The sequence below is a fragment of the Calidris pugnax genome, unplaced genomic scaffold (assembly GCF_001431845.1).
Source record: "Calidris pugnax isolate Ruff unplaced genomic scaffold, ASM143184v1 scaffold232, whole genome shotgun sequence".
Lineage (NCBI taxonomy): Eukaryota > Metazoa > Chordata > Aves > Charadriiformes > Scolopacidae > Calidris > Calidris pugnax.
Window position 1 is genome coordinate 101,864 of NW_015090956.1, and position 24,197 is coordinate 126,060.

The 24,197-nt window shown below is 51.8% G+C and overlaps 2 protein-coding genes across 15 annotated transcripts in view; both read left to right on the forward strand.

Annotated features, from left to right (window-relative positions):
* Positions 1-6,357, forward strand: part of GIGYF2 (GRB10 interacting GYF protein 2) — an 81,653-nt gene extending 75,296 nt beyond the window's left edge. For all 11 annotated transcript variants that reach the window (XM_014952130.1, XM_014952135.1, XM_014952136.1 and 8 more), the window contains 3 exons: positions 1,154-1,323; positions 1,762-1,909; positions 4,525-6,357. In XM_014952130.1, coding sequence (XP_014807616.1) covers positions 1,154-1,323; positions 1,762-1,909; positions 4,525-4,592 — 386 coding nt within the window. In that variant the 3' untranslated portion in view covers positions 4,593-6,357. The remainder of the gene's footprint in view (positions 1-1,153; positions 1,324-1,761; positions 1,910-4,524) is intronic.
* A 37-nt stretch (positions 6,358-6,394) lies between these two features.
* Positions 6,395-18,352, forward strand: LOC106893870 (chromosome unknown open reading frame, human C2orf82). Of its 4 annotated transcripts, none has more exons than XM_014952145.1 (4): positions 6,395-6,531; positions 9,245-9,393; positions 17,355-17,540; positions 18,132-18,349. In XM_014952145.1, exons 2-4 carry the CDS (start codon positions 9,318-9,320, stop codon positions 18,239-18,241), a joined length of 372 nt encoding a protein of 123 aa, XP_014807631.1. In that variant the 5' UTR covers positions 6,395-6,531; positions 9,245-9,317; the 3' UTR covers positions 18,242-18,349. The 4 variants fall into 4 exon arrangements, with proteins under 4 accessions (XP_014807631.1, XP_014807632.1, XP_014807633.1 ...); XM_014952146.1 differs by lacking the exon at positions 6,395-6,531 and adding an exon at positions 6,550-7,403; XM_014952147.1 differs by lacking the exon at positions 6,395-6,531 and having other exon boundaries at positions 6,550-9,393; positions 17,358-17,540; positions 18,132-18,352.
* Positions 18,353-24,197: the final 5,845 nt, after the last annotated feature.

Here is a 24,197-nt window from a genome sequence, read left to right on the forward strand (position 1 = left end):
GGGGGGGATTAAAATGGCATTGAAGTGATGTTTTTAACGCAGTCAACAAAATGGCATCATTAAATAGTGGTTTGAAGAACTGGGTGCATCATCTTCTCCATGGTTTTTGTTGGGCTATCTAGAGCAAATCAGTAGGGGTTGGAAGCAGTTTTAAGGTCACCCAGAGCTCTGCTGAGGGTTTTTGGTGGACATTGAAGATGCAGATGGATGAGGAAAATAATTTTTTTTGGTGTGAAACTGGTTGTTCTTTACTAATTCTGCTGGAGGGCACATAGAGGAACTTCCAGTCTGGGATCACAAACGTGATACCACCCTGTAGCAAAACGCTACAGACTTCCCTTGTGGACCTGTACAAATCCTTGTGCTCCAGCACCTGCACCCTGCAAAGCTGTGGTCCTGTGGGACCCTTGGACCTGTCTGGGGAACCAGCGTTGCCCCAAGAGCCAGGATCACACCTCGCACAACTGCAGTGTCACAGCTTCCCTCCTCCTGGAGGAGACAGCCCCTGTCTGTGGCATCTGAGGAGAGGCTGTGGCCCTGGGCCTTACATCATGGGCCATACATCCACAGGGAGCTTCCATGCTTCTAAGGCTACTTTGTGGCACAGGTGGCAGCCTCTTGTCCTGGTTTCTTCCCTGGCTTGTGGCCTGCTTTGCCCGTCTTCATGTTATAAAAAAACTCAGTGCAACAGTTATTCTAAGGGAAAAATACGGTAAGGAAGGCTGGCAAGTGAGGTACCTGCTCAACTTCAGGTGTTTGCAGGTCAGGTCAGCCACTGTGAGTGGCATCTGTTGTGCTTCAGCCAAAAAGAGACTGTACTGATGACAGGACTGTTGTGCCAAATGCAACACTATTTGAGCCTGGCATTAAATTTGAGCTTAGAAGCTGTCAGGGGCTAAAGCTGGTGGGCTGACACACCCTTGGGATTCTCACTTTATTTTTCCTTCTCATCACGTTAGTCGGCTTTCTTATCCTTGCTTTGACTGCAGAACAAGTGAAGCATTGAACTGGAGGGCTTTACCCTAGGGGAACAATTGCAATTGCTATTAGATTAGCAAATATTTGAAACAGGAACCCAAAGTTTGTGCTTACTGAATGCCACACGTTCACGCATCAACGTGCACTTCCCTCACGGTCTGCCTTCTTCTTGCAGTTCCCACGTTTGTTTCTTTCCTGAAGGAAGTGGAGTCTCCCTACGAGGTCCATGATTACATCAGAGCCTATCTTGGAGATACTCCTGAGGCCAAGGAGTTTGCCAAGCAGTTTCTCGAGCGCCGTGCCAAACAGAAAGCCAGTCAGCAGCGACAACAGCAGCAGCAACAGGTAAATCTTACGCGCTGCAGTCCTTAGGAGTGTGCAGGGACTGTGTTTGAGACAGAAGAGGCGTTTCTGCTGGCTTGACAGGATTTTACAGGTCCTGTGAAACACAGAGAATAAAGGAGATTTAAAATATTTACTGCACAATCAAGTATCCTTTCTTACTAACAGGTGAGGCCAACTAGTAGATCAAATAGTGCCTTAGCGCGCTGCACAATCAAGTATCCTTTCTTACTAACAGGTGAGGCCAACTAGTAGATCAAATAGTGCCTTAGCGCGCTGATCCAGGATGAGCTTTAGAAAGACGTGTTGGATGGATGCATCAGCAGCCAGTGCTGCCACACACGAGGCAGGAAAAAGAGCTTTGAGCTCTCTGGATGTTCTCAACGTAAATAAACCAAACTTAATTGCACTTTATAATCTTGTACTCACTTTGTTCTCTAGGATTCAGTGTGGGGGATGAACCACAGTTCGCTACATTCGGTCTTTCAGACCAACCAGAGCAACAACCAGCAATCCAACTTTGAGGCTGTGCAGAGCGGGAAGAAGAAGAAGAAACAGAAAATGGTTCGCGCAGATCCCAGCTTGCTAGGTTGGTTTTGATTTTTAGAAATTAATGTTTAATTCAGGAAAAGCTTTGTGGAGTGTAGAATTCTTGTTAACCTTAAGTGGGAGTATTGAATTTGAATAGAAAAGGTTGAAGTTGTCTTTAGAATTTGAAGAATAGTTGAAGTGTCTTTAGAATTTGGTTCAATATTATTATTTAATGACTTCAAGAATTCTATATCAGTTTCATGGAAAATTTTGTCAAACTTTCACTCATGAAAAGACCTCTTCAGTACCTTGGTTGTAACCAAGGTTCATGGATGTCAGTTAAACTTCCTTTCCTCGTTTGAATTGACCTATACCTATTTTATTGAATTAATGCTAATTTATTCTTTTAAGAAAAGCATGTTTTCTGTTTCTTCATGAGGAGCAGCTTCTTGAGGCTTACCTTTATCCCTTCCCGTCGTCTTACATGAACTAACCACTCTAGTCAGAACAGATGGCAAAGATCTTATGAAAAAACAATTGAAAAGTGGTCACAAGTTTTCAGTTGGAGGCAGTGGAGATGATGACATTGTTAGTGGTCCTTTTCTTCCACCCCTTTTTTTCCATCTTGATTTTTATGCAAGGATGGTATAGCAGTGATGGAAAGGTTTCTTCGAAGTGGCATCATGTAAGCAGTATTGAATTTGAATAGAAAAGGTTGAAGTTGTCTTTAGAATTTGAAGAATAGTTGAAGTGTCTTTAGAATTTGGTTCAATATTATTATTTAATGACTTCAAGAATTCTATATCAGTTTCATGGAAAATTTTGTCAAACTTTCACTCATGAAAAGACCTCTTCAGTACTTTGGTTGTCACCAAGGTTCATGGACATCAGTTAAACTTCCTTTCCTCGTTTGAATTGACCTATACCTATTTTATTGAATTAATTTATTCTTTTAAGAAAAGCATGTTTTCTGTTTCTTCACGAGGAGCAGCTTCTTGAGGCTTACCTTTATCCCTTCCCGTCGTCTTACATGAACTAACCACTCTAGTCAGAACAGATGGCAAAGATCTTATGAAAAAACAATTGAAAAGTGGTCACAAGTTTTCAGTTGGAGGCAGTGGAGATGATGACATTGTTAGTGGTCCTTTTCTTCCACCCCTTTTTTTCCATCTTGATTTTTATGCAAGGATGGTATAGCAGTGATGGAAAGGTTTCTTCGAAGTGGCATCATGTAAGCATAAGAGTAGTGAGTGTTGTAGGATGTAATGCATCATTGTAGTGTTCTTGTAGAACAAACTTGTGCTGCCACATGATAAGAAGGAAACTGGGGCACTGCACTGGGCCAGTATTTGTTGTGCTGGTGCTACTTAGCTCATATTTGTCTAAAGAAGTCTGGTATTAGCCACCTGGAAGTCTCTGCTTTTTTTAAGGCTCTAACAGAGCCTCACCATTGTTTTTTATCTTCCCTTTTTCTTCCCAACAAAATCAATGCTCTCAATTAAATTGATTTCTGCATTGAAGTCCACTGAACTCTTCAGTGGAATCCCAAATGCCACCCTCAGATGCCAATCCAGTGACTCTGAGCTGAGTCTTCAGTTGAGTAGTTTAAAAAGCTGCTCAAGTAAAGCGAAGAAGAAATCAGTAAATACAATTAAGTCATCACATCTGGAAGAGAAAGTAGCACATGCAGCTTGTTAAAAATCAGTGCTCTCTAATACAAAATAATTCCGCCACAAGAGGGAGCCAGAAGAATTTTCTTAAACCTACTGACAGAGCACTTTTTATCTGTTGAAGATGACTGTGAAATGCAGTTTCTTTTCTAGCACAGAGCAAGCCTACAGCACTCTCAAGACAATGAAATGTCAGGTTGGTGTTTAGTAGCCTTACACAGGAACACTTTCCCTTTTCCCATACTCCACAGGGGGTTGGTACAACCATAAAAATTGGATTCAGTAGGAAAATTGCATGTTGAGAGTTTGGATTTTTTCCTTGTAGAAAATGTTTTTGCTTTTTATCAGCAAAATTTATTGGGTAGTTTAGGTGTGTCTTGAGCCATCTCTATAGCCCTCGATAACTTTGCATATTTTTATGTTGCATTAATGAGACAGAAGATGGTAAAAAAAAAAAATATGCATGGAAATACATGGAATTGCCACTAGATTTCATAGATATGTGTATTTAGACTTTAAAATAAGGGGTAGAATTGCTCATACCCCCTGAAGCGTTGAACAGGATTACACACTTGGATTCTGAGTTGACAAAATGTCTATTTCTGGCTGTTGCACCATGTAAGTACAGTGTTGACAGGCATTTTCAAGTACCAGTTGACTCAAACCTGCTCCCTACCAACTGTCACCACTCTGCCTAGATCTGCCTCGTACGAGCCCTGCAGGTGACATCTGATGAATGAAAGTTGAAACCAGTCTTCTGCTGGTCTGTTTTTGAAGACCAAGTGATACTTGCCTAAATACACAATTGATTATCTCTCTTTTATTAAGGAAACAACCAAACAGTTTGGGTAATTGTATCTCTAGCCTTACTGAATTTCCCTGAGTCTTTATTTGGTATGTATCATTCATTTTCTCATGCACAGTACCGGATGTAACAGATGTATTGCATCAGATACAATGTACCACATCCAGGTTTTTAACCCAAGTCCTTTTTGGTTTACAGGGTTTTCAGTGAATGCCTCGTCAGAGCGGCTCAATATGGGAGAAATAGAGACTTTGGAAGACTACTGAGCATGTGCAAATCAACTGGCTTTTCCTGCATCTGTTAACCATGGATTCTCCGTTTTGGACACAGTACTCTCCACCACGCCTTCTCCTTCGCCTCGCAGTGAATCACAGGATCAATCATCTCAGGCTGCTTCCTCGAGCCCCAGCAAAACCCTTTCTGCCCAGGACTGCACAGGCATCGTTCCTCCCGTCAGCCTAGAGTCGAGTGGACTTTGTTGAGAGTCCTGGGAGGGTGGGAGACAGGATTCCTTCACACCGAGGCTGATTTTTGGGCAGCAAAGCTTTCACTGTGCTGTGATTTCTTCTGCTGACATACCTGGAAAAAAAACAAAAAACAAAATAATATCAATTGGGATTCTGCAAACGCATTGCTTCCCTCTCCTGGTTCCTCTTACCACATCCAACACGTACAGTCATGGAGAGAGAGAGAGAGAGAGAGAGTTTGTGGTTAACAGATGTTGGTCAAAACCAAAATGCCACACAGATACTGACTTCCACGCTCCATCAGGGCAAGAGGTGCTCTCCCAGGCCAGGAGTTGCATTCATAAGCTAACCTTAGGACTGGCGACAGCAGGAGAGGGGCGGTGGCGGGCGCAGTTTAGCTTGGGTTGGTTTGAAGTTGCACACCCCCCTGCCAGCCCTTCTCAGCACATTATTTTTTTTTTTGGAGGGAAAGCTCGAGTCTGTCTTCATTAGGTGGTGATGCTGAAGCTGGTGGAGTTCCCTGTCGGCATTATTCAGCCTTTCTGGACAAGTGGGGACTTCTACTCTGGGGGGGAAAGAAAAAAAAGGAAAAAAGAAATAAAGTGGGGTGGCATCTCTTCTTTCAGGTTGAATTTATCCCTTAAATGCTACCTTGGGAGGGTTAGGACCAGTTTATTTTGAGCTCTTTTCCTGCAAATTTGTCTCGTTTAAGAGACAGTAGGATCTTTACGGTGTGGATCTGTAGTCTTTGGTGAGGGTGAACACTGGCTTTCAGAGACGTACCCCAGCAGTCTTAGCGAGTTGTCATGTCAAGCAGTGCTTGGGTTAACGAGCAGAGATGCCCTTTTTGTCCTGAAGAGAGACTGTGGAGGGGCGAAGCGATGTGCAATGATGGCCCTGCTTGTCTTCTACACCTTAAATATCTCACGCACCTTCACTGGGATCCATAATCTTTTAAGTATTTATGGAGTCATCACCTTCCTCTCTCACCGAAAGATTAACACCACCTTCCCTTCTCCACCCACCCACCCACGCGCACACACACCACAAAAAGAAAGGAAATGGAAACTGCCAAATGCACTTAGTTTCAACCCCCTGGTCCCGTCTCCCGTTCCCAGAGGGTTGTCACCTGCCAAGGGAGATACGCTACAGTCAGTCCTGGTGGAGTTGTATAAAGGTGTCTGTCGTTCTGTCATCACTGCCTAAAGAAAACAGTTCGAGTTGGCTCGAGAGCAGTTTGGCTTTGGATTTTATTTCGTTTGGTTTCTTCATTTTTTGGGGTCACCTTCCCCCTCCTCCTCCTCTCTCTTCCCCCTGCCCCCCAAACATGTACAGTAACTATACAGAGACTGCTGCAGACTTGTATATAGTTTTTGGATCCAATAGCATGGAGAGACTTGGAACTGTTGCAAATCTGGTCTCCCTGTCTCCTTTGCTTTGTAAATTCATAAAAGGGGGAAGAGGGGTAGTTAAAATGTTTACAAAACTTTAAACTCCCTCTGAACTTTTGCCAGTGTGGGGGGGGAAAAAAGAGAGAACTTAAATAAAACCTGGTTGTATTATATCTGAGAGAAAACTTTCTGCTTGCTTTTGTCAAAGCTGAGTTTTGAGATAATTCCTGGTGCTAAAACTGACCCCAAACTCGACTCGCATCAGTTTTCATCAAGAAACAACAAGCAAACACACAGGATGTGGAACAACAACCGCTGCTTTATTTCGTCCCTGGTGAGGAATACCGGTGGGTTTGGTGTTTTTTTTTTTTTTCTTGATAATTTTAGAGTTCAAATAAACACCACTAAGTTGAGATTTGGAAAATTCTGACAAGAAAGCTGTAATTTCCCCCCCCCTCTGTACAGAAACACGTGCATTCAGGCTCATGTTGTTTATGCAGGAGAGATCAAGCCGGGGCTGGTTTTCTGTTACTGCAAACACTCGGCCGTGGAGCCTCTTTTTGCCACCCCACCCATCCCAGCTTCCTTCCCCTAAATGAGAGCTTTTCTTTCTCCCCTCGGCATAAAGTCCACACGGACACCTTGTAGACTTCCCATTTTAGACAAAAATCTTATTTTCCCTTTTTTTTCTACTCGCTGCTTGATTTTTTGTGTGGAAAATCCCAGTAAAAGCTACTGATAAATGTCCTTCTACCATTCACGTGACCACAAAGGATATGAAGTCAGTATACTAAGACCTAACTTATACAATAGCTGTGCATTATGTTTAGCTTCTGTCTTGGAGAAAACTGTACAATTTTAGGCTGATAATTCGACTTTGATATCTTCATTATTTTTTTTGGTGCATAAGATGTCTGGTTCATAAGTACTCTCTGTTTTTTTTAATGGTATGATCTAATTTCTACAAGCTTATTTTGGACTGCTCTTTACCATGTAACAAATAAGCAAAAGCCTGTTAATTTCCAGCCCAGCTGGGGAGCAGGAAAGGAACAATTCACCAATTGCTAACTGAAAATGCAGAAAGGCGAGCAGGGAGAACGTGCAATGATTTGTCAGACCCCGAGGACCTTGCTGGGCGTCTAAGAGTTAGATAATAGACCAGTGGGGAAGATCTCACTCTTAATATTTTCATGTTCTGGCTTCTGTATTTAGTACAAAGGTAAGATGCCGGCGCGTTCAGACTGTACCCTGCAGTGACTGCCTGTCACATCCCACTCTCAGGAAAGAGAGGGGGGTCAGTGACTTCAGATTCATAAATCCCCAACGGCACAGACTGAGGTGAGAGCAATCTCGAGGTCCGTAGACAAACGTTTATTAGTTTCTCAAAATAATTAGTGTAATTCTTAATAAGTCTGCGGTAATTGGTTAGGCATATAACAAATTATGGCAAGCGGTGAGGTGTGTATTGTGTTACTGAGCATGGTACTTGTGCAACAACTGATGGCAAGTGGTACTTAAGGTTGTGACTTAACAACTCTGACTGTTCCTTAACAACTCTGGGAGAAAAAGAGAAACTGAGGGATAGAGGAGAAGACAGAGATAAAGCCATCACCAGTCCTGGTTCCAGCATTTTTTCAGGGAATCTTGGCACACGTAATCTTCTTCCTTCTTGGTAAAAATCTCCCCAGGCACAGGGGTGGTCTTTGTTCTCTCTTAGGGGATGCTTATTTTCCCCTGTTATGTTTGCTGAATTAGCACAGCCCACCCCTTGCTAAGGACAGCCCCCTCTCGGGTTTGTCCCTTCTCTCAGGTGAGGTGTAGCAGGATTTGGGCGGAGGGAGGAGAACCATGGTCATGTCTCTGCTCACACCAGGCACGAGCCTGGAAAGCTGGTGGGGCTTTGATCCAAGTTTGAATTTGATGCTGGAGGTGTCTGAGGTTCTGTTTTGAGCACGTTTCACCAGGTACTTCCCAACTTCTCGTTTCACTGCCGGGACAGTGCTTGGTCCTCTCCGTTTCTCCAGCTTTGGCCAAGAGCAGAATGGTTTACAAGGAGAGCTGAACTGCCAGAGACAGCCAGAAAGCAAAGACATCTTTACTAGGAAAATCTGAGTCTGAAATTTAAGACAAAGCCACTTGTGTCACCTTTTCAGAGCATAAAGAACTGACACTGGGGGTGTTTATGTACTTTATTACAACACCTTTTTCTGGATGAAAGCCGTGAAGTATTTCATCCTCAACTTTTTTAAAAAAAAAAAAGAAATCCTAATGAAATTCTTCTGTCCTTTGACAACGAGCAGGAGTGGTCCCCTTTTAAAACGCTTTGTCCTTTTCCTGAGTCTCTGTGATTTGAAAGGAATCTCCTGATTTCTTTGGGGAGGGATGGAGTGGCAGGGGGGGCTGTAGGAGGTAGTGTCCATGTGGTTCAAACTGGAGGAGGACAGCGGCCTTGCCCGGCAGAGGTGACTCTCCTGGAAAAGACCTACCATGTTTTAACAGGCAGTTCCACCAGCGGAGACCACACGTGGCTACAAACCCACCTCTGTAAGTATTACACCCAGAAAACAAGGGTGCCACGGAGCTGCTCTGGCTCCCTTTCAGAGCCTTTGAGCCTCCAAAAGATTGAGGCCCTTGTTTTCTTGGCTGTGCCCACCCTGGGAAGACCACCACCATCACCACCACCACTGCTGCCCTGCGCGCCCAGGAGCCAGCACAGCCCTCCAGTCGCCTGCTGGTTTTTGGGGTTAGCCCTCCCAATTCCAGGAGCATCCCCATGTCCTCTGGAAAGGGCTGGCCAACAACCGCTGGTGTGTGTGTGTGTGTGCTCGGCTGCCTATGGGGTTTTAGGCAGAGATTTTTAGAGGGTGGAGCTGCCTTCAGGAGGAGGAGGAGGAGGTGTGCTCCAGAAGCCACAGAGAGAGAGTCTCTGCTGGGCTTTGCACTCTTTCCATCCACTTGCTGTTGTGAAGGAATTTTTTGTATTTTTTTTTTTTTAATTTTTTTACCTGACTGGACAAAGTTTGTTGTGTTGGGTTTTTTTTGTTTTTTCCACTGTCCCAGTGCCATTTCCGAGTTGTTTCCTACTTTGGAAGAGTTTTAAGAATTCCTGCCGAGGCTTTTCCTGAGGGAAGCCATGCCCTGCCACCGAGTCCTCCTCCGCCTGCTCCTGCTGACGCTCTGCAGCATCCTGCTCCCTGCTGCGCTGGCAGGTAAGGAGCTTCGCTCGCGTTTCAAGCCCCAAAAGCACCTCAGATCTTTTACTAACCTGCCTCTCCGTCTCCTCTCCTCACTGCCTCCCTCCTCCCCCTCCACTAAAAACACCCGTTAAGTATTTATTGAGTTATAATTGAGTAACAGAAACGAGCTCTGGGATCGGTGGCTGGTGGTGAGTAAGGAGATATATTCTTCGTCTTGAGACCAGGTTGGTGTTGGGGGGAGAATTAAGAAAATCCTTTGTAATTTCTCCTAAGCTGAAGAGCAGAGGCACCTCCGTGAGCTTTAGTGACAGGAGATCAGTCAATGGATCAGCCAGCAGCAGATGGGGACTCTCAGCAGCTGATGGGATGGGTTATCTCCCAGCTTTTAATGGCAGAAAGAAGTTATAATCGCAAAAAGAGACTTTTTTCCCCTCCGACTAAAGCATGTGTGCTCATCTCTGGTTCCTTCTGTGGCTTCTGCTCCAGCAGAGCATTTCTCTACAGCCTCTGTCAAGTAGAAATATGGAAGTGTCTATGGAAAGGTTTAGCTCTGCTGGAAGCTGAGGTGTGCACCTAAATGGGGTTTCTGTCCCGAGCGGGGCACACCTGGGAAGGTGCGTGGCTGGACCCAGGTTCATTGAGGGGATGGGAATGGTTCCTGTGAGACACCTACTCTGTGAGATGCTGTTTCTTGAAGGAGGTGGTCAGTAATTTCAAGCCTTATCTGCTCCCCTTTTGGCCCAGCTGTGGGGGCAACCGAGGGCACAGTCAGCCCCAAACCTGCCTGGTCTGGGATGGGTTTTACAAACAGGGGGAAATGGGCTCTGAGCATCCAGGTGGAAACTCCAATGGGGAACTGCTTCCCTCAAAGCCTCTTTCTCCAAGTGCAGGTGAGGAGATGGCTCAGGCCAAGGTAACAGGCAAGAGCACAGCCCTTGTTTTCCTAAATTCTTGTCTCCTGCCTTCCAAGACCTGGAGCAAGGCAGGATTGCAGTTCCCTCCCAGTTTGTTCTGAGCATCTGGCCAGCCTTCTAGCAGATTAAATTATTCCTTTTTAAAGTAGCTTTGATATGGGCAGGGGAATTCATCACTGTTCCTGGCTGGAACATCTGTGGGTGCAAGAACACAATTGCTGTAGCTGGTATTTCCCCCACAGATCCTCCTCCCCTTGTAGGACACCTTGCTGGGAAACCCTTAAAGTAACTAAGAAACGAGCACTAAAAAGTGGGTATTTTCCTCCTCAAACTGATTTTTGTGTCGTGGAACTTGAATGGCTTCAGCACAGTTTCAGTTTGTAGCTTGCTCGTGCTCCCAGAAGCGGTGGCAGAGCTCTTCCCCCAAACCAGGTAAGGTCTTTTCTTAACTGAATAGTATTTCACTCCGCAGAAACTGATTAATTTTGGGTGAAAATTTGATCTGCTCCCTCCCCGAGCCGGGATTTCTTCTACGCTCTTTTAAGTTCCCAATATTTGGTGTGCGTTTGCTCTGTCCCTGCCCTGCCAGCCTCCCCTCCTCCCTGCTCTCAGCTGTGGCTTGTACCCATTGCTTGGCTCCTCTGAAATACCCTGAGTTGGGGCGATTCCTCGACTGAGTGAGTCGCGGTCGCACAGTGAGGCTTGAAGAGCTTTGTGCTGATGGATGCAGCCTTCGGATCCCGGGGCGCAGGAGAGACTCTCTGCTTTCCCTCTTGCATTTTAGGGGCTCGAAGCCTCTAAGAAGTTGTTCTTCCCTCTTTGGGAGGGAACCAGCCTGTATGATGCACCAACCCCGGAGCAGAATGATTTTCTGCCTCATTCCAGGTGGAAGAGGTGACTCCCCACATCAGTCCAGGGGCTTTTTAGTGCACAGTGGAATTTCTTTTTTTCTTTTCTGCTTTTCACCCCGTTAGAAAAGGAAATTTCCTGCCTTGTGCAGACAAAGAAGGGAAGGGTGCAGAAGCAGCCCCCCGGCCCCGGTGCGTGCACACGCAGCCCTGCCTCTCCGTAAACAAGTTTATTTAACATTCATCGGCACCGCAGCGCCCCGCGCTGCTCCCCGCTCCGGCTCCCGGCGCTCGCCCATCACAGGCTGCCCTTTGTGCTCCCCATGAAGGCCTCTTTTCATCCCGGCGCTGGCCCCGTGCCCGCTGTGACTACCTGGGGCTGGACAGCCCGTTACTGGCCTCAGAGTTCACCCAGCCCCTGCCCTCTGGTCTCAGCACCTCGTGTTTTCCATAGCAAAGCCCTCCATGGTGAGCAGAAGCGGGGTCCGCCTCGGATGGGGCTGCAGGTGATGGTGGCCGTGCAGACCCGAGGTCCAGAATGAGCCTTCCCTTCTTTGCTGGATTTAATTTAATCTCAGTGGTGGCTTAGAGCTACCCCGGTACCAGACCCCTCAGGAGTTCAGAGAGATGTGAAGGATCTTGCTGAGGTTCCCCTCTGGCTGTAGCAGTCAGAACGTTTTTGGGGTGCCGGTGGGTCGTCTGGCTCCTTGCCCAGCTGTTCTGGTTTCCTGGATGGTTTTCCTGGTTTCAGGGCTCTGCGACAGCAGAAAGCGTGGGTTCTTTCCTGAGCTCTTTCCAATATCCCATTTGTCAAAGATGGGGAAACAACTCCACCCAGTCTCTAGCCCTCTCTGTCCACGTCATCTGGGTTGCAACAGGAAACAGGCACTTCTGCACTCCCAAATCTTCTCTGCTTTTGCTTTCTCCAAACCCAAGTGGCGCTGATGCCCAGCGCACAGGGGGATCATGGAGAACTGAATTTTATCTTTTTCCTATCAGCAAAACCTGTTTCAATTCGTATAAAGTTTCAAGTGAAGTGGAAGGTAGTAAAAGCCTTTGCAAGACCTTGGCTTCTGAATCATGTATGTGTTTGGCATCTCCATCCTGATGTGGGCTCATGACTTCCCTTGTTTTGAGCTAATGTGGAAATACATCATTCTGCAGTAGCACATCAGGGTGTGCATAGAGGAGGAAAAAAGCAGCAGACCATGAGATGACATGCTAAAGGAAAACGTACAGGAGAAGACCTTGTCCAAGGACACCTTTCTTTAGCCACTTGTGGGTCTTTGTGCTCAACAGTAGGAGAATAAAAGATTATTTAGGAAGTTTTTGAAATTCAAGTACTAGAATGTGAGAAGTGGTCAATAGGTTTTGTCAGGCAAATTTCTTAAAAAGATGCGGTTGTTCCAAACAGGTTCATCCAGACTTCGAGCAAGTCTTTGTAGAACGTTACTCAACCTTGCTCTGCACCAACGCTCCTTATGAGTTACTGACACCAATATCAGCTCCCCACTAAGGTTACTGGGCTGGAGGTGGAGAGCAAGGATGATGATATGCTGAAACCAGCTTGTATGAGGAAGAGTATTGGTCACTGGGTGAGTAATCTCCAGGGATGAAGATGTTAGGTGGCCATATCTACCTGCCTTGAGGTCTTGTGGTCTGCCTGTGGAGAGGTTCTGGCTGTTTGGGATTATCTTGAGGGATCCTTCCGATTTAATTGGCTTCCTCAAGAGCTATCACTTGTGGAGACTCTTCCAGTCTTATCTTTCAGTCACCAAGTATCTGGGGCACTGGCCACCACGTCGCTGTGCTGGCAGCTCACCCCACCTCTTCACTCAGCGTGGAAACAGCGGTCCCATCAAGTTGCCTGTGGCATCATCCCTTCCAGGATCTCAGTGGGGTCCATGTAGCTGAAGTCCTGCCTCATTTAGAAAACCCACAGTGCATTTCTTTAGTAACTCTGACGTTCTCTTCCCTTTCCCTGGCCTCAGTTGTTGCTAACCTGGAGCTGTCACTCGGAGGCAGTGGTTCAGGCACACAGACTGTGTCCTCTCAGTTGGGGTGACAGTCACCGTGGGGGTGCTCTGGTGCTGCTTCTCCTGTAGGTCATGCTTAGGGTCCTGGACTCCTATTCGTGTGCAGAGAAGTTGAGCCCAGGAGGGAGAGGGACGTGTGATGGTGACACGAAAGGTCAGCAGCAGAGCAGAGAACTGATCCAGGTGAATTGTTGTTCTACAGCTGTACCTACAGCCTGTCCTGTCTGTATCCAACAGGTGACGGGAAGAGGCCCTTGGATAAGGGCACACCTTATTAATTGTGTGTGTGTTGGCTTTTGGTGCCTGTCACAAGCTCTGTCCTTCCCTCCAGCCTGTCCTGGTTTCCCAGAAGGATGAAATGGGAGCCTGGATCCCATGCTGCTCTGTCCGAGCTGTGCTCACCGGGGGTGCTGGGGTGCTGGGGAGGGGACATCAGAGTGTATCCAACAGGCAATGGGAAGAGGCCCTCGTGTCTCACTTGGATAAGGGCACACCTTATTAATTGTGTGTGTGTTGGCTTTTGGTGCCTGTCACAAGCTCTGTCCTTCCCTCCAGCCTGTCCTGGTTTCCCAGAAGGATGAAATGGGAGCCTGGATCCCATGCTGCTCTGTCCGAGCTGTGCTCACCGGGGGTGCTGGGGTGCTGGGGAGGGGAGTGGGTGTCACTCCTGAAGAATCCAGATGTGGGGATGGGTGGTTGGGCTGCTTCTCTAAAACAGGGGGAGACAGAGGCGCGTGAGGACACGAGCTGTTAGTTTGGGAGGGAAAAATCAAAGGCCAGTCCCATTTCCCAGAGGGATGAAATGGGAGCCTGGATCTGCTGCTGCTCCATCTGAGTTGTGCTCACTGGGGGTGCTGGGGAGGGGAGTGGGTGTCACTCCTCCTGGCTGCTGAAGAATCCAGATGTGGGGATGGGTCGTTGGGCTGCTTCTCTAAAACAGGGGGAAACGGAGGCACGTGAGGACACGAGCTGTTAGTTTGGGAGGGAAAAATCAAAGGCCAGTCTTGGAAAGAAAAGCTCTGGCTACGAACAGGCTCTGGAGAGTCCTGCCCACTCTCTGGGGACGGTGCCTGGGGCTTTGTGTCCCACCACCCGCTGTGGGGCTCTCGGCGTCCGCTCCAGCAGCATCGAGGTGCAGGAAGGCAGGAGGAGAAGCCAGCGGTGGGCCCTGGCTCTGGGAGATGTTAAGGGAAAAATCAAAGGCCAGTCTTGGAAAGAAAAGCTCTGGCTACGAACAGGCTCTGGAGAGTCCTGCCCGCTGGGCTTTGTGTCCCACCACCCGCTGTGGGGCTCTCAGCGTCCGCTCCAGCAGCATCGAGGAGCAGGAAAGCAGGAGGAGAAGCCGGCGGTGGGCCCTGGCTCTGGGAGATGTTAAGAGGTAGATATTTTCTCCTTAATGCATCTGCAGGACCCTGCTGCCGTGGCCCAGGCACCGCTCCCGGCTGAAAGGAGCTGTGTGTCCCTCGGTGGAAGCGCCGTTAAAGGGAAAAACCACAAGGGCTCAGGACGGAAAACTCACGTTGAGCACACCCTGCCCTTTCTGCCAGGGTGAGCTGAAAAGCGTGTTTTAATCAGATGAGGGGGAGGAATTAACAGAATACCATCTCCAGAAGCTGTCCAGGACTCTGTCCAGGTTTAAAAAAAAGCCAATATCATAAACAAATTAGACAGTTTTCCCTTTTACTTGGCTGTCAGAAATGTGCTCTGTGCTCTGCCTGAAGGGAGCTGCAATAAATTTTGGGGGGGATTAGATGCGTCAGGGACAGGAGAGGCTTTCCGAGACCCGTGGGTCTGGGTAGAAAAAAGCACCTTTTGGCTACGGTTGGAAGGGGCAGTGCTCCCTCCTCACCCATTTGAGAACAGGGAGTTGGAAAGTCCTGCATCCAGGTCCTACAGCCTCCCGGGACGGTGCCCGCATGGGTTACGGGTTGTGTGAGCTAAGGCCTGTCCCCCGGCAGATCCCAGGGGTACACCCAGCTCTCTGGGTATTTTTGGGACGTCCTCCCAGAGGGGTGTTCTCTTGCCAGGTGGGCACGGCTGCAGTGTTGGTGCTGGCCCTGGGGGTGTTGACACAGTCGGGAAGGTTGTAGCGGGAGCGTAGCTCTTCCGTGTGGAGTTTCTCCACTTGCCACGGCAGCCAGGCCTTCAAAGGCCTTTATGAACGTTTGGTTTGTGCCTAAACCAGCAGGTTTCTGATGCCACCACCGCTGACTGAGGAGCCCAGTTCCGCTCGGTTCCTTTCCCTCTTGTTTTAACTCCATTGACCCACTAAATTCTGTATTTCCTCCTGATCTGTCCCCCAGTAGCCAAACCACAGGATTTACAGGAGAGAGGTCCACTGGAAATGGCACTTACTGGAAGAGCCTCTGGATGGGGATGGAGTCTCCAGTTTTGCTGTTGGTTGGACAGGTTGGTTAGGGCCCTCCAAATGGTTGGACTAGATGATCTTAAAGGTCCCTTCCAACCTAGGTGATTCTGTGATTCTGGCTTGGGTGTTTCTGGGCAGCTGTTGTGGAGCACAAACCCCTCGTGTGCTCCCACCAGGTACCTGAGATGGCCACCTCTGATGCAGTGACCAAGTGTGTGAGGACGGGATTCACTGCTGCTCCTCGGGTGGGTGAGCTAAACCATATTCTTGAGGACCATGTCAACTGTCTTTTGAACACCTCCAGGGATGGTGCCTCAGCCACTTTGCTGGGCAGCCCATTCCAATGCTGGATAACCCTTTCCATGAAGGAATTCTTCCTGATATCCAATCTAAACTTCCCTGTGGCGCAACTTGAGGCCGTTTCCCATCTCCTGTGACTTGGGAGACGAGATCGACCCCCCTGGCACCAGCCTCAAACTGGGGAATTATTTGTCTCGTTGCTGATTGGGTTGGAGCTAAACCTGGCGTCTGCCTGGCTGGAAATCCTGTCGCTTTTGTGGCTGTAGAAAGGACTTTCCAAAACTAGTCTAGAACCCTGTCCTGCTCCTAAGTTGGTGGGAGCTACTCTTTGATGTGGGAAGTCCCATCGGTGGGTTTGTACAGGAGTAAAGGTGACTGTGTGGGTGTTGCTCCTCCTGTTCCTTTTGACTCAGGGCTCCTACAGGAGAACACAGCGTGGTGGAGCCCGTCAGGGCCGATCCTTCACCCCGCTCTCCTCCCGTGGGCAGGTGGCACCTTGTGGGAGGCACGGAGGGCTCCAGGTACTTAAAGCTGGGGTTGGTGCTGCCAAGATGTGCTGCTGCCACCTCCCTGGCTGGGCCAGGGAGAGCCTGGGACAAGTCTTTGAGGGCTCTTGGTGCAGCGATAGACACCATGCCAGAGCTGGGGTGCCTGGGGACACCTCTGTCCCTTGCCCCAGGGAGCTTTGGCTCCTCGGATGCCCTCTTTCCCAGCCCTGATGACCACCCTGTCGGCTCAGGTGGGCCCTGGGGGTGGATGCTGTTCGTTTTCCTCCCCTCTTTTCTTTTTTTTCTCTCTCTTCCCCCATCCCGGTGCAACATTCCTGGCAGTTTCAGCAGGGAGCTGTGGAATGTCTCCCGCTCCCGCCGGGGCCCACCTGAAACAAGCCGGGCATTGAGAGGGCCCCGCCACACGCAGACAGGGAGGGCTCTCTGCTCCCGGCCCCGACCCCACAGCGGGAAGGAATAACAGGAGGTGATGGGGTTTGATGGGTAACATCAAACAGAGCTCCCACCAGGCTCCTGGGGCTCCTGCCTGGGGGAGCCTCTGGTGTCCTACACCCCACCAGGATGGGGGTGCGGGACAGAAAGGCCCTGAGATGCTCTCAACGTGGCCAGCACAGGCGGCCTCTGCCTGTTGCAGGAATGTGACAGCCCTTCCCAGCCCAGTCCCATGGGCATCCAGGAGCGAGCTGGCCGTGGGTGTTCCTCAGAGCCTGTTTGTGCACAAGCGGAGGTCGCACGGTTGCGGGGAGCTCCCTGTTGTCCCCATGTGTGTTGTGTGTACACCAAGGTTGTCACAAAATCCTGTAGTTTCACCCCAGACGCAGGCATTGCCTTTGGCTGCTCTGGCTGTTGGTGCTCTGCAGAGGTGGTGTCCTCCTGGAGGGTTCTGTCCCACCAGGTCACCCTCCATCCACCCTGGGGACACCTGACACGTTTGTCACTGGCAGCCTGGCTGGGGCCACCCGTGCCCCCCAAGTGACCGTGGGTGCTTTCTCTCCCAGCAGAGTACCCGCAGGGGCCGGTCCCCACCCTCTGGAACGAGCCACCGGAGCTGGCCTCCGGAGGTGGCCCCTTCGACGCTGCCACCACCACGGCCCGGCTCTCGGATGCCACCGCCTTCCCCCCGTACACCCCCGAGCTGGAGCCCGAGGACACCACCCACCTGCACCGGCTGGACGCCGGGGACGGTACGTACGGCTCACTCCGGGACCTCCTCCCTCTGGAGCTGTTCTTTACGGGTCTATCACCTCCCAGGAGGTGTGTTTGAGCCACCAGAGGTGGCCCGTCCCCAGCCACCCCGCTCTGGGGGTTGCTGCTGAGGTCTTTCCTCCTGCCCTGGGTCTGACACACCACAGGAGGAGTCCAGGTGAGCTCCAGGACCAGAGCATGCCCGGAGCCCCTGAAATGGGGAGCGTGAGCACCTTTCCTGGCTCCTGAACCACAGCAGGTGCCTGTTGTGACCTGGTTCTGCAACAACCAAAGCAGCTCTCCCAGTGTGGGTGTTTTAACAGGGAAGCTGAGGGCCAAAGACCCCCTTTATGGCAGCTGTCCTTGTCTCCAGGACCTGGCTACGGGGGGGGGGCAAGTGGCTGGCTCCAGCCCCCTGCCCAAGGGCTCCACGCTGCTGGGACTCGGGACCATGGGAAGAGGGCCACCATGGCCAGGGAGGGGCTCTGGGCCAGCAGATGGCTGGGGACATGCTGGGTGCGGGGGTCCCTTCCCACCCGGCACCCCCCATCTCTGCTGACCTCGTGCTGCCTTGTTCTCTGTCCCTGCAGGCTCGCTGGGGCCCGGAGCTATCGGTGCCATTGTCATCGCCTCCCTCCTGGGTACCTCTGTGCTCGTGGCCTTGGTCGTCATCACGCTGAGAAAGTTCTCTGCCTCCTGAACGCAATAAAAGATACTTCTGGTACCACAAACAGCCCCGTCTCCTGCCCTCCACTGCTCCCGTGCCACCCCCCGGCATGTGGCAAAGGCCACCCCAGCCAAGCTGCACCCCAAAGTGCTCTTTGCTCCTACCACCCCATCTCCTTGGCACCTGGCAGGGCTCCACCACAGCAGGCAGTGGCTATGGGTTGGCAACAGCCCTCTGGGTCTACCCTGGGTGGTGGTAACGGTGTTGGGCATCAACCTCGCACAGCTTTCCTTGGGAAGGGTTGTTGTTCAGTTGGTGTCAACCACCCCGACAGGTACTTAAAGCTGGGGTTGGTGCTGCCAAGATGTGCTGCTGCCACCTCCCTGGCTGGGCCAGGGAGAGCCTGGGACAAGTCTTTGAGGGCTCTTGGTGCAGCGATAGACACCATGCCAGAGCTGGGGTGCCTGGGGACACCTCTGTCCCTTGCCCCAGGGAGCTTTGGCTCCTCGGATGCCCTCTTTCCCAGCCCTGATGACCACCCTGTCGGCTCAGGTGGGCCCTGGGGGTGGATGCTGTTCGTTTTCCTCCCCTCTTTTCTTTTTTTTCTCTCTCTTCCCCCATCCCGGTGCAACATTCCTGGCGGTTTCAGCAGGGAGCTGTGGAATGTCTCCCGCTCCCGCCGGGGCCCACCTGAAACAAGCCGGGCATTGAGAGGGCCCCGCCACACGCAGACAGGGAGGGCTCTCTGCTCCCGGCCCCGACCCCACAGCGGGAAGGAATAACAGGAGGTGATGGGGTTTGATGGGTAACATCAAACAGAGCTCCCACCAGGCTCCTGGGGCTCCTGCCTGGGGGAGCCTCTGGTGTCCTACACCCCACCAGGATGGGGGTGAGGGACAGAAAGGCCCTGAGATGCTCTCAACGTGGCCAGCACAGGCGGCCTCTGCCTGTTGCAGGAATGTGACAGCCCTTCCCAGCCCAGTCCCACGGGCATCCACGAGGAGCTGGCCGTGGGTGTTCCTCAGAGGCCGTTTGTGCACAAGCAGAGCTCGCACGGTTGCAGGGAGCTCCCTGTTGTCCCCGTGTGTGTTGTGTGTACACCAAGGTTGTCACAAAATCCTGTAGTTTCACCCCAGACGCAGGCATTGCCTTTGGCTGCTCTGGCTGTTGGTGCTCTGCAGAGGTGGTGTCCTCCTGGAGGGTTCTGTCCCACCAGGTCACCCTCCATCCACCCTGGGGACACCTGACACGTTTGTCACTGGCAGCCTGGCTGGGGCCACCCGTGCCCCCCAAGTGACCGTGGGTGCTTTCTCTCCCAGCAGAGTACCCGCAGGGGCCGGTCCCCACCCTCTGGAACGAGCCACCGGAGCTGGCCTCCGGAGGTGGCCCCTTCGACGCTGCCACCACCACGGCCCGGCTCTCGGATGCCACCGCCTTCCCCCCGTACACCCCCGAGCTGGAGCCCGAGGACACCACCCACCTGCACCGGCTGGACGCCGGGGACGGTACGTACGGCTCACTCCGGGACCTCCTCCCTCTGGAGCTGTTCTTTACGGGTCTATCACCTCCCAGGAGGTGTGTTTGAGCCACCAGAGGTGGCCCGTCCCCAGCCACCCTGCTCTGGGGGTTGCTGCTGAGGTCTTTCCTCCTGCCCTGGGTCTGACACACCACAGGAGGAGTCCAGGTGAGCTCCAGGACCAGAGCATGCCCGGAGCCCCTGAAATGGGGAGCGTGAGCACCTTTCCTGGCTCCTGAACCACAGCAGGTGCCTGTTGTGACCCGGTTCTGCAACAACCAAAGCAGCTCTCCCAGTGTGGGTGTTTTAACAGGGAAGCTGAGGGCCAAAGACCACTCAGCGTGGAAACAGCGGTCCCATCAAGTTGCCTGTGGCATCATCCCTTCCAGGATCTCAGTGGGGTCCATGTAGCTGAAGTCCTGCCTCATTTAGAAAACCCACAGTGCATTTCTTTAGTAACTCTGACGTTCTCTTCCCTTTCCCTGGCCTCAGTTGTTGCTAACCTGGAGCTGTCACTCGGAGGCAGTGGTTCAGGCACACAGACTGTGTCCTCTCAGTTGGGGTGACAGTCACCGTGGGGGTGCTCTGGTGCTGCTTCTCCTGTAGGTCATGCTTAGGGTCCTGGACTCCTATTCGTGTGCAGAGAAGTTGAGCCCAGGAGGGAGAGGGACGTGTGATGGTGACACGAAAGGTCAGCAGCAGAGCAGAGAACTGATCCAGGTGAATTTTTTACTATGAGGGTGGTGAGACACTGGAACAGGTTGCCCAGGGAAGTTGTGGATGCCCCATCCCTGGAGGGGTTCAAGGCCAGGCTGGATGGGGCTTTGAGCAACCTGGTCTGGTGGGAGGTGTCCCTGCCCATGGCAGGGGGTTGGAACTAGATGATCTTTGAGGTCCCTTCCAACTCAAACCATTCTATGATTCTATGAATTGTTGTTCTACAGCTGTACCTACAGCCTGTCCCATCAGAGTGTATCCAACAGGCAATGGGAAGAGGCCCTCGTGTCTCACTTGGATAAGGGCACACCTTATTAATTGTGTGTGTGTGTGTGTGTTGGCTTTTGGTGCCTGTCACAAGCTCTGTCCTTCCCTCCAGCCTGTCCCCATTTCCCAGAGGGATGAAATGGGAGCCTGGATCTGCTGCTGCTCCATCTGAGTTGTGCTCACTGGGGGTGCTGGGGAGGGGAGTGGGTGTCACTCCTCCTGGCTGCTGAAGAATCCAGATGTGGGGATGGGTCGTTGGGCTGCTTCTCTAAAACAGGGGGAAACGGAGGCACGTGAGGACACGAGCTGTTAGTTTGGGAGGGAAAAATCAAAGGCCAGTCTTGGAAAGAAAAGCTCTGGCTACGAACAGGCTCTGGAGAGTCCTGCCCGCTGGGCTTTGTGTCCCACCACCCGCTGTGGGGCTCTCAGCGTCCGCTCCAGCAGCATCGAGGAGCAGGAAAGCAGGAGGAGAAGCCGGCGGTGGGCCCTGGCTCTGGGAGATGTTAAGAGGTAGATATTTTCTCCTTAATGCATCTGCAGGACCCTGCTGCCGTGGCCCAGGCAGCGCTCCTGGCTGAAAGGAGCTGTGTGTCCCTCGGTGGAAGCGCCGTTAAAGGGAAAAACCACAAGGGCTCGGGACGGAAAACTCACGTTGAGCACACCCTGCCCTTTCTGCCAGGGTGAGCTGAAAAGCGTGTTTTAATCAGATGAGGGGGAGGAATTAACAGAATACCATCTCCAGAAGCTGTCCAGGACTCTGTCCAGGTTTAAAAAAAAGCCAATATCATAAACAAATTAGACAGTTTTCCCTTTTACTTGGCTGTCAGAAATGTGCTCTGTGCTCTGCCTGAAGGGAGCTGCAATAAATTTTGGGGGGGATTAGATGCGTCAGGGACAGGAGAGGCTTTCCGAGACCCGTGGGTCTGGGTAGAAAAAAGCACCTTTTGGCTACGGTTGGAAGGGGCAGTGCTCCCTCCTCACCCATTTGAGAACAGGGAGTTGGAAAGTCCTGCATCCAGGTCCTACAGCCTCCCGGGACGGTGCCCGCATGGGTTACGGGTTGTGTGAGCTAAGGCCTGTCCCCCGGCAGATCCCAGGGGTACACCCAGCTCTCTGGGTATTTTTGGGACGTCCTCCCAGCGGGGTGTTCTCTTGCCAGGTGGGCACGGCTGCAGTGTTGGTGCTGGCCCTGGGGGTGTTGACACAGTCGGGAAGGTTGTAGCGGGAGCGTAGCTCTTCCGTGTGGAGTTTCTCCACTTGCCACGGCAGCCAGGCCTTCAAAGGCCTTTATGAACGTTTGGTTTGTGCCTAAACCAGCAGGTTTCTGATGCCACCACCGCTGACTGAGGAGCCCAGCTCCGCTCGGTTCCTTTCCCTCTTGTTTTAACTCCATTGACCCACTAAATTCTGTATTTCCTCCTGATCTGTCCCCCAGTAGCCAAACCACAGGATTTACAGGAGAGAGGTCCACTGGAAATGGCACTTACTGGAAGAGCCTCTGGATGGGGATGGAGTCTCCAGTTTTGCTGTTGGTTGGACAGGTTGGTTAGGGCCCTCCAAATGGTTGGACTAGATGATCTTAAAGGTCCCTTCCAACCTAGGTGATTCTGTGATTCTGGCTTGGGTGTTTCTGGGCAGCTGTTGTGGAGCACAAACCCCTCGTGTGCTCCCACCAGGGACCTGAGATGGCCACCTCTGATGCAGTGACCAAGCGTGTGAGGACGGGATTCACTGCTGCTCCTCGGGTGGGTGAGCTAAACCATATTCTTGAGGACCATGTCAACTGTCTTTTGAACACCTCCAGGGATGGTGCCTCAGCCACTTTGCTGGGCAGCCCATTCCAATGCTGGATAACCCTTTCCATGAAGGAATTCTTCCTGATATCCAATCTAAACTTCCCTGTGGCGCAACTTGAGGCCGTTTCCCATCTCCTGTGACTTGGGAGACGAGATTGACCCCCCTGGCACCAGCCTCAAACTGGGGAATTATTTGTCTCGTTGCTGATTGGGTTGGAGCTAAACCTGGCGTCTGCCTGGCTGGAAATCCTGTCGCTTTTGTGGCTGTAGAAAGGACTTTCCAAAACTAGTCTAGAACCCTGTCCTGCTCCTAAGTTGGTGGGAGCTACTCTTTGATGTGGGAAGTCCCATCGGTGGGTTTGTACAGGAGTAAAGGTGACTGTGTGGGTGTTGCTCCTCCTGTTCCTTTTGACTCAGGGCTCCTACAGGAGAACACAGCGTGGTGGAGCCCGTCAGGGCCGATCCTTCACCCCGCTCTCCTCCCGTGGGCAGGTGGCACCTTGTGGGAGGCACGGAGGGCTCCAGGTACTTAAAGCTGGGGTTGGTGCTGCCAAGATGTGCTGCTGCCACCTCCCTGGCTGGGCCAGGGAGAGCCTGGGACAAGTCTTTGAGGGCTCTTGGTGCAGCGATAGACACCATGCCAGAGCTGGGGTGCCTGGGGACACCTCTGTCCCTTGCCCCAGGGAGCTTTGGCTCCTCGGATGCCCTCTTTCCCAGCCCTGATGACCACCCTGTCGGCTCAGGTGGGCCCTGGGGGTGGATGCTGTTCGTTTTCCTCCCCTCTTTTCTTTTTTTTCTCTCTCTTCCCCCATCCCGGTGCAACATTCCTGGCAGTTTCAGCAGGGAGCTGTGGAATGTCTCCCGCTCCCGCCGGGGCCCACCTGAAACAAGCCGGGCATTGAGAGGGCCCCGCCACACGCAGACAGGGAGGGCTCTCTGCTCCCGGCCCCGACCCCACAGCGGGAAGGAATAACAGGAGGTGATGGGGTTTGATGGGTAACATCAAACAGAGCTCCCACCAGGCTCCTGGGGCTCCTGCCTGGGGGAGCCTCTGGTGTCCTACACCCCACCAGGATGGGGGTGCGGGACAGAAAGGCCCTGAGATGCTCTCAACGTGGCCAGCACAGGCGGCCTCTGCCTGTTGCAGGAATGTGACAGCCCTTCCCAGCCCAGTCCCATGGGCATCCAGGAGCGAGCTGGCCGTGGGTGTTCCTCAGAGCCTGTTTGTGCACAAGCGGAGGTCGCACGGTTGCGGGGAGCTCCCTGTTGTCCCCATGTGTGTTGTGTGTACACCAAGGTTGTCACAAAATCCTGTAGTTTCACCCCAGACGCAGGCATTGCCTTTGGCTGCTCTGGGTGTTGGTGCTCTGCGGAGGTGGTGTCCTCCTGGAGGGTTTTGCCCCACCAGGTCACCCTCCATCCACCCCAGGGACACCTGGCAGGCAGCTGAAGCCCTGCTGAGCTGTACCTGTCCCAAGCTGCCGTTGTCACCAACAGCCTGGCCGTGGCCACCCGTGCCCCCTGAGTGACCGTGGGTGCTTTCTCTCCCAGCAGAGTACCCGCAGGGGCCGGTCCCCACCCTCTGGAACGAGCCACCGGAGCTGGCCTCCGGAGGTGGCCCCTTCGACGCTGCCACCACCACGGCCCGGCTCTCGGATGCCACCGCCTTCCCCCCGTACACCCCCGAGCTGGA

What these genes read in the sequence shown, in the direction of transcription:
- LOC106893870 (XM_014952145.1), top strand. Translation starts at nt 9,318, where the DNA reads ATGCCCTGCCACCGAGTCCTCCTCCGCCTGCTCCTGCTGACGCTCTGC. An exon ending in GCTCCCTGCTGCGCTGGCAG is followed by an intron (nt 9,394 to 17,354) that starts GTAAGGAGCTTC and finishes TTTCTCTCCCAG; the next exon opens with CAGAGTACCCGCAGGGGCCG. An exon ending in CCGGCTGGACGCCGGGGACG is followed by an intron (nt 17,541 to 18,131) that starts GTACGTACGGCT and finishes CTGTCCCTGCAG; the next exon opens with GCTCGCTGGGGCCCGGAGCT.